Source organism: Protobothrops mucrosquamatus, unplaced genomic scaffold (genome assembly GCF_001527695.2).
Source record: "Protobothrops mucrosquamatus isolate PMUCROS unplaced genomic scaffold, P.Mucros_1.0 scaffold6177, whole genome shotgun sequence".
In the NCBI taxonomy this organism is placed as follows: Eukaryota; Metazoa; Chordata; class Lepidosauria; order Squamata; family Viperidae; genus Protobothrops; species Protobothrops mucrosquamatus.
Window position 1 is genome coordinate 6,394 of NW_015392010.1, and position 9,350 is coordinate 15,743.

Below are 9,350 nucleotides of genomic sequence, written 5' to 3' on the forward strand. Positions count from 1 at the left end.
GAAGTTACAATGACACTGAAAAAAGTGCCCCCCAAGGCACAGCCAAGCAAGACACCTGCCTGCCCATCCGGTGGCGCTCTTCCTCCTGTCCGAGGTGTTCATTGTTGTATTTCTGTTGAGGATTGGCAGCGGGGGTGAGGTGGGGGGGGTGTTTGGGTTTTATCCCCCCCCCCCCGTCTGCTGGGTGGTTGCAGCAGGTTTGGGTCCCTTCACATGACCCTGGGACACTGTGACCGTCATAAATATGAATCGGTTGCCAAGCATCTGAATGTAAATCACAAGACCCTGGAGAGGCTGCAACATTCCAGCTGATCGGCGCTTCTTCTGGGCTCAGCAGAAGCACCAGGATCAGTGCTGCTTTCCAGCTGGATCCTGGCACTGATCCTGCGGCTTCCGCTGAGCCCCGACAGCCCCGAAGAAGCGCTGATCCTGGTGCTTCCGCTGAGCCCTGACAGCCCTGCAGCTCCAGCCTCTCTCGCTCAGGCTTGTGCGGTGCTGCCACCGGTTCAGCTCATTCCCCTCCCCCGCTACCCCTTTTCTAGGATGGTCGCGTTCCACCTGCCAGGTGCCCCAATGGACCACAGGTGGTACCCGTACCACTGGTCGAAAAGACCTGTGCTAACTGACAGTCCCTAATATCTTCCTAGCTGTTGTACTAGCTCAAGAAGCCCCACAGTCTCCAGGCCAAAACAATGTGGAACTTGATAGCAATGTCTGAAGATGTAAAATGGAGACTCGGTGAAAAGCACATTTTCACAGTCCTGTCGGCCAGTATGGAAAACAGCTACTAGACTGTCTGTAGAGTGGAATAGCAAGAGCAAGAGCATTCAGACTTATATACCACTTCACATTGCTTTATACTGCCCCCTCTAAGCGGTTTATAGAGTCAACCTCTTGCCCCCAACAATCTGGGTCCTCATTTTACCGACCTCGGAAGGACAGAAGGCTGAGTCAACCTTGAGCCGGTCAGCATCGAACACCAGATTTTGGGCAGAGTCTGCTGCAATGCTGCGTTCAGTGCCTCCACGGCTCTTGGTGATCCCTCTACCAAAGTGATAGATAGATCCCTCTGCCGAGGGATCCCTCTTCCAAACCACTTGGTTTTAACCTGCCTCGCTCTGTATGGATGGAATGGTCCAGAATGTAGGTGTGGCAATGGAAGAAGTAGCTCTGCCCTCTATCAGTGGGGATGGAGATTCCCCTTGTTGTGATTGTGGTGTTAATATGTAAACTATTGAATATACTGGGCAAGACTGCCCACGACGTGCATTCTCTGGTTCCCTAGAAGAGGGGTCCTCAACCTTGACCACTTTAAGACTGGTAGACTTCAACTCCCAGAATTCCTCAGCCAGCAAAGCTGGCTGAGGAATTCTGGGAGTTGAAGTCCATCAGTCTTAAAGTGGCCAAGGTTGTGGACCCCTGCCCTAGATCTTCCCGGAGTTAACACCAGGGGCCATCATCTGATAGCTGAACTGGACATCCAGTAATCATTTTTTAAAGTGCGGTTTCCAAAACTGAACACACTATTCTCAACGGGGTCTCACTAAAGCCCTATACAGCGGGATCAGGACTTCCTTTTTCCGGCTGGTGACCCCTTTAGCGATGCAATCCAAAAATGGGCGTCTGGAAAACACAGCCTAATAAACTGAACCACCCCACAAGGGTTCCATCACACACCCATTCAAACACACAATCCCTGGGGGAAGAGCCAGCTTCGAAGGCAGGCCTCGCCCACGTTTTGGCTTGCCTGGAGCGCAACGGGTGAAGAGGAATCGTCTTGGGCCACATACTAAATACATAATAGAGTCACTATTGCTAAAAATCCTGTCATGTTAAAAGTGTACGATCTTGTGGGTTGCAGGTTGGGCAGGCCTGTTCTAATGGCTATGGGCAGGGGTCTTCCAACTGGGCCCTTTGATGACTTGTGGACTTCAACTCCCAGAATTCCTCAGCCAGCGTGCCTGGCTGAGGAATTCTGGGAGTTAATAATAACAATAAAGTTGGAAGGGACCTTGGAGGTCATCTAGTTGAAGTCCACAAGTCATCAAAGGGCCAAGTTGGAAGACCCAGCTTCTGCACCAACTCCCAGAATTCCTCAGCCAGCGTGCCTGGCTGAGGAATTCTGGGAGTTGAGGTCCACAAGTCATCAAAGGGCCATGTTTGAGGACCCTTATTTTAAAGCATCCTGGCTGAGGAATTCTGGGAGTTGAGGTCCACAAGTCGTCAAAGGGCCAATTTGGAAGACCCCTGGTTGTGACTTCGACTCCCAGAATTCCTCAGCCAGCATGCCTGGCTGAGGAATTCTGGGAGTTGAGGTCCACAAGTCATCAAAGGGCCAAGTTGGAAGACCCCTTCTTGTGGACTTCAACTCCCAGAATTCCTCAGCCAACATGCCTGGCTGAGGAATTCTGGGAGTTGAGGTCCACAAGTCATCAAAGGGCCAAGTTGGAAGACCCCTTCTTGTGGACTTCAACTCCCAGAATTCATCAGCCAGCATGCCTGGCTGAGGAATTCTGGGAGTTGAGGTCCACAAGTCATCAAAGGGCCAAGTTGGAAGACCCCTGCTTGTGGACTTCAACTCCCAGAATTCCTCAGCAGAGTTGAGGTCCACAAGTCATCAAAGGGCCAGGTTGGAAGACCCCTGTCTTAAAGCCTCCTGGCTGAGGAATTCTGCGAGTTGAAGTCCACAAGTCATCAAAGGGCCAAGTTTGAAGACCCCGGCTTAGGGTCAAGTGGAAGCCCTTTGACTTTCTGGGGGGGGGAGGGAGACAGGGCCGACCTACTTGTTCCTCCGTGGGGCGCTCTTCCGGGGATACTTGGGCTGTCGCCGTAACCGCAAAGTCTTTGGTCTCCGGAAGGTGGGCGATGTCCTGATTTTTTTCTTCTTGTGACTGTGGACCCCTTTCAACACGGCTTTCTTCGCTTTAAGTGCTTTGGACTTTGCCTCCGTCTTGGCTGGGACAGCTGCGGGAGGAAGAAACAGGGAGCAGGTTTAGAATCCAGTTTATAGCTGGGCCATGTCTCTGCTCCCTCCACAAGCACCTAAGGATCTGATCCTGACAAAAGAAATAACAGATTTGCAATCCCCCCACCCCTCGCCAAGAATCACGATTGCTGATGAACCTAGATGAACCCATCAATGGGTGGCAGCCTAGCCAAATGTCCATGGAGATTCTCCCATCATTCAGCTCATGGTTTTTTCCCCAAAGGTGCCTGTTCCCCAAAAGGCAACTGGACCGTGTTGTTTTTTTCTTTGAAAACGTTTTGCTTCTCATCCAGGAAGCTTCTTCAATTCTAACCAAGGTAAATGAAATGTTTTCAAAGAAAATTTCTAAGAAAATTCTTGGAATACTGCATCCAGTTTTGGTCACCACGATGTAAAAAAGATATTCAGACTCTAGAAAGAGTACAGAGAAGAGCAACAAAGATGATCAGGGGAGTGGAGGCTAAAACATACAAGGAAAGGCTGTTGGAATTGGGCATGTCTAGTTTAACGAAGAGAAGGACAAGGATAGCAGTGTTCCAGTATCTCAGGGGCTGCCCCAAAGAAGAGGGAGTCAAGCTATTCTCCAAAGCACCAGAAGGCCGGACAAGAAGCAACGGATGGAAACTGAACAAGGAGAGAAGCAACCTGGAACTAAGGAGAAACTTCCTGACAGTCAGAACAATTAACCAGTGGAACCACCTGCCTCCAGAAGCGGTGAATGCTCCAACACTGAAAGGTTTTAAGAAGAGACTGGACAACCGTTTGTCTGAAATGGTATAGGATTTCCTGCCTGAGCAGGGGGTTGGACTAGATGACCTCTAAGGTCCCTTCCAACTTTATTATTATTATTATTATTATTATTATTATTATTATTATTATTATTATAAAAGCCAAGAAAGTCCAGTTGCCTTTTTTTGGGGGGGGGAGAAGCACTTTAGGGCCAGCTTAGCGAAAGATGCGTTACAAGAAACTCGAGGGGCACAAATTAAAGTGAGCTTTAGGATGTAACCCTATCTGTGAGAGAATGTGGTCAGAGTACATTCAACTTCAGCATCTTTTAAGATGTGTGGATTTGAACTCCCAGAATCCCCCCAGCTAGCCTAGGAGAATGTTCTTCATGGCTGACTCCGTGGTCAGGGGGAACCTGATGATGGCATAAACTGGGCGAGGGAGGGAGGTCTTCATTAGCCCACTGGGGAACAGGCCAGGGGGAGCCCCGAAAGGCAGAAGGCTTTGCCCAGGATCAAGATGCATCAGCTCCTCGCAGCTACAATCACAACCATTCACACTTTGGTCGCTCATCACGCGCAGCCTCGATCCTGGGGGAAAAGGGGCACCATCTGTGAAGTGCAAACATGAATAATGCGGTTGAGCAGAAAGCGATTAACTCAGATCACCACCAAGATGGTAACCCCCCAATCTGGGCACTACATTTTGGCAAGGACACTTGGCCTGGGAGAACAGATAGAGGCCCTGGGCAGGTTTAATCTGGAAAAAAACAGCTCTGAGAAGATAAGCAAGATCAGGGGTCTTCCAACGTGGCCCTTTTAGGACTTGTGGACTTCAACTCCCAGAATTCCTCAGCCAGCGTGTGCACGCTGGCTGAGGAATTCTGGGAGTCGAAGTCCACAAGTCCTAAAAGGGCCACGTTGGAAGACCCCTGGGTTAAGTCAATTCCTTTTGATTTTTGGCTAGCGAGAATCTAACCGGCCTCCCCAGCTACAAAGATTCTGTGGCTGGGAGAGAAATCCTGATTGGAAAAAAAAAATGCATTTGCTGGCTTTGCTGGCTGAGGAATTCTGGGAGTTGAAGTCCACCAGTCTTAAAGTTGTCAAGGTTGAAGACCCTTGGACTAGAGTATGCAAAAAAAAGGATGGGGATGTCCTGTGGATTACTAGCTGAACACGGACAATAATCAAAAATGTTGACTGTTATATGTCCATAATTTGTAGGTGCTTCTGACACGAATAAAGAACAATAAATTCAATCCTAGACAAAGTCGAGAAAAAAAATTGCCCCTTTCTATTCTACAACTTTTAAAATCACTTTAAAAGTGTTCAGATCCAAGTAGCACATTTTAAGTAGGCAAATAAACCAGTCTAGGCCAGAGAGCATCAACCAAAGGAATAAAAGTTCTGGAAAGAAAAAGAAAAACACGAGGGTAACTGATGGAGATGCTGGATACCATCAGCCTGTAGAAGACTGCAGCGGGACATGCTAACTTAACAGAGCAACAGAGCTGGAAGGGACCTTGGGGGTCTTCTAGTAGTCCAATTCCCTGCTCAGGCAGGAGATCTTATAACATTTCAGACAGATCTCTTCTTAAAAACCTCTCCAGTGTTGAAGCAACCATAACTTCTGGAGGGACGCCATTCTACTGATTGTTTCTCACTGTCAAGAAATGTTTCCTTAGTTTTAGGCTGGTTCTGTTTGTTTATGTTTGTTTATTTAGATTTGTATACCGCCCAGCTCCCTTACGGGACTCAGGGCGGTGAACAGGCGATAATAAAAATCACAATAAATATCTATTCTAAAATCAAATTAAATAAATAAAGTACATCAAGTAGATCAGGGGTCCCCAAATGGGGGCGTGAAAACTTGGGTTTTCAAAATTATAGTTATATGGATAATTTGTTGCCATTATTTTGAACTTTTGTAAGAGGTGCGAGAATATACCAGAAGCGTTCTAGGGGTGAGGGGTACAGAAAAGGTTGGGAGCCGCTGAAGTAGATGAAACAATTATCCCTGGAGGAGGAGAAATTAAGGAGAAGGCTCTGGTTGAATAATTCCCTGGGGGGGAAAGAGCTTTTCTTCCATTCATCAAACGGCCCAGAACCATCCTGTGGGGGAAGATGAGTAGCACAGAAATTTAATCAATCATCAATCAATCAAATTCAACACTTGTCTCCTTTGAATGGGGCCCGATCTTTGTTGGAAGCACGTGCTGAATAGAGAGGGCCAGACCAGATGATCTTGGAAGGACCCTTTCCTTCTGGGACGTTCCCCACCCCCACCCCATGCACAAAACGACACAAAAGCCCCCCATGTAAAAGCATGCGTCCTACGCCATTTACTACGTAATAAATAAAACTTCCACAAAGAGCACATTCACCCCCCCACCGACCCCAAAATCCACCCCTCCTCCAAATAACCATCTTCCTTATCAGCTAGAAAAGGCCAGGGTAGGGGGCAAGAGAGGCAGCAATGGCCTGCCCCCGTCAGGCCCGGCTAATCACCCACAGGCCTTGACCGGCCGGGAATGATGGGCTCTGTGATCCCCAGCAATTGCCCCCCCAATGACCCTGCCAATCATCCTCAAGCCTCGACAGGCCGGGGATGACGGGCTCTATGATCCCCAGCAATAGTCTCTCCCCCCCATGAGGCCCTGCCAATTGCCCACAGGGCTCGAACGGCTGGGGATGATGGGCGCTGTGATCCCCAGCAATAGTCCCCCCCCCAATAAGGCCCTGCCAATTACCCACAGGGCTCGACAGGCGGGGGATGATGGGCTTTGTGATCCCCAGCAATAGCCCCCTCAATGAGGCCCTGCCAATTACGCACAGGCCTCGACCGGCCGGGGATGATGGGCACTGCGATCCAGCAGCAAGAGACTCGGGAGACGCGATTAAATGGGGGGGNGGGGTGGGGGTAAGGCAGGCGCCCCTCCCGCCAGAGCCCCTCAGCGCTCACCCTCCTTCTTCACCTTCGGCGCCATCTTGGCTCGGCGGAAAAGAGGCGGCCGCGTGAGCGCCGCCTGCGCTTATAACGCTAAATCTCGCGAGAGCCGCCCGGCCAAGCCACGCGGGAGTCACACAGGAGGGCGCGCGCTAACTAGGCCCGCCCAGGGGAAAAAAAATAATAATAATAGGAAGGCGTGGCCGGCTACACTAAGCGAGGTGCGCGTGCGCACCGAGGGGCTGCGAGGGCCGGCGGGATCGCGAGGGGTCATGGGAATTGTGGTCTTTAGTGACGGAGCGGTGGGAGTTGTAGTCCCGTGAGTTCCCCAATCCATCCATGCGGAGTCCTCGCTTGATGTGGCCGACTGACTGTTTTTCTGCTCTTTTTTTTTTTTTAATGAGCCGACCAACGGCTTTGTTATTAAAGGACTTATAAATCAAATGAATGAGTGGCTTTGTTTGGGGATTAGGGCCTCAGATCCGCGGTGCAGGATCCATGAGGACTAGAGACTTAAGACAGCTTAAGAAGCGGTGAATGCTCCAATACTGGAAGTCTTTAAGAAGAGACTGGACAGCCATTTGTCCGAAATGGTATAGGGTCTCCTGCCTGAGCAGGGGGTTGGACTAGATGACCTCCAAGGTCCCTTCCAACTTTATTATTATTATTATTATTATTATTATTATTATTATTATTATTATTATTATTATTATTATTATTATTATTATTATTATTATTATTATTATTATCTTTGGCTGTGCGGAAGACCCATTTACACTTTTATTCCAGGCGGACTCAGCTGGCCAAATAAGCTGCTGCTTGGTGGTGTTTTTTATGGCCCTTTAATAGTTTGAGAAGTCAGTTTGGTGGAGGGTCCCACATCCCATCTTCAGTCCCAGGAAAAAGCCCTCTAGATAGAAAAAGCACCTTTGGGACATTCTATTATTTTTTTAAAAAAATTAATCAGAAAATTAAAGTATAAACTCCAAAAATACAAAGTAAAATAAAACTAGGGGGAAAAAAAACTTTAAAAAGTGAATTAAAACACGAAACACAGAAACATGTGTTTTGTTTTTTTAAAAAATAGTGTTCTTGTTTTGTTTTACTTTTGATAATATATTTTATTATTCATTAAATTTGTCTTCCTTTCCCTTCAGCTAGGGCTGGGCCTCACAGAATCTGTCGCTTGTGTGGAATAACAAAGAGTTTATCTGGGACTAGGGCAGACGCAGCCCTCTCCAGGTTTCCAACAGGGCAGGAAAAGAGGAGTAGGGTCTAGAATAGAAGAGAATAGAATAAAATGCAGAATAGAATATAGAATAGAATATAGAATAGAATAGAATAGAATTAAAACACAATGAATAGAATAGAATAGAATTAAAACACAATAGAATAGAATAGAATAGAAAGGGACCTTGGAGGTCTTCTAGTCCAGCCCCCTGCTCAAGCAGGATACCCTCTACCACTGTGGTGGCGAACCTATGGCATGGGTGCCAGAGGCGGCACTCAGAGCCCTCTCTGTGGGCACGCGCGCCATCGCCCCAGTCCTAGGCCTTCAGTCGGGTTTTATAAAACCTTTTTGCTTTAGGCCTCCGCCACCGTGTACAAACAAAAAAGGTTCAATCAATCAGTCAATTTCAACTTCTCTGGGGGGGGGGGAGATCTTGCAAAGTTGGAATTGATTGATTGAACTTTTTAGTCCCAACCAGCCTGCCGTTACCACCGCAGCCACGCCCACCCAATGGGCCACGCCCACCCAGCACCCGACGATGCATAAGTGGGTTTTGGGTTGCAGTTTGAGCCCTCGGTCTCTAAAAGGTTCGCCATCACTGGTACAGGGTGTGTTTGGAGGGCTGCTCCTGGCCAAATCTCCTTGGTGACCTTTTGCAAAGAATGTCTGTGTGATTCAAATTGCCCTCTGAGGGTGATGGATGATTAACCAGTGGCATCCTGGCATGGCATTCATGCCCTCTGGAAGGGAGGTGGTTTGGCCAAAAGCTGAGCACCGCAGCTCCCAGAATTCTCCAGCCAGGAAGAGAAAGAGGGGGAAAGGAGGGAGGGGAGGAGGAAGGAGAGGAGGCGGCGGAAGAAGGGGAGAAGGAAAAGGGGAGGGGAAAAGGAAGGAAGGAAGGAAGGAAGGAAGGAAGGAAGGGACAGGAGGAGGAAGACTGGAGTCTTTGCATGTCTCTGAGATTGGTGGTTTTCTTGCAGATGTTTCATGACCCAACTAGGGAACATCATCAGTGCTAGAAGGGAGGGGGGTTTGCAGAAAGAGGGAGGAGGAGGAGGAGGAAGAATCTATGGGGTCCTTGGTGCCCTCTGAGCTGGGTGGTTTTCTTGCAGACGTTTCATGAGCCAACTAGGGAACATCATCAGTGCTAGAAGGGAAGGGGGTCTGTGAGGAGGAGGAGAAAGAGGAGAAGGAGGAGGAGGAGGAAGATGACCATGATGCTCTCTGAGCTGGGTGGTTTTCTGGCAGACGTTTCACGTCCCAACTAGGGAACATCATCAGCGCTAGAAGGGAGGGAGGTTGGCTTTCTATTTATATATCATAGCTTGCCCTATCAGTGTGGGCGGGAGTGTTCTTTTCTTCTTGATAGTTTCTTGATTAGACTATGGTTTACTATATAGCCACAATAGCTGTAAGTATATGAACCTGAAAGGCCATAAGTCAGTTTTTTCAGTGCCC

The 9,350-nt window shown here is 48.6% G+C and overlaps 1 protein-coding gene across 2 annotated transcripts in view; it reads right to left on the reverse strand.

Moving 5' to 3' along the window:
* Positions 1-6,772, reverse strand: part of LOC107300125 (60S ribosomal protein L23a) — a 10,971-nt gene extending 4,199 nt beyond the window's left edge. For both annotated transcript variants that reach the window (XM_015829468.1, XM_015829467.1), the window contains exons 1-2: positions 6,677-6,772; positions 2,784-2,964 (exon numbers count right to left, since the gene is read on the reverse strand). In XM_015829468.1, coding sequence (XP_015684954.1) covers positions 2,784-2,964; positions 6,677-6,701 — 206 coding nt within the window. In that variant the 5' untranslated portion in view covers positions 6,702-6,772. The remainder of the gene's footprint in view (positions 1-2,783; positions 2,965-6,676) is intronic.
* Positions 6,773-9,350: the final 2,578 nt, after the last annotated feature.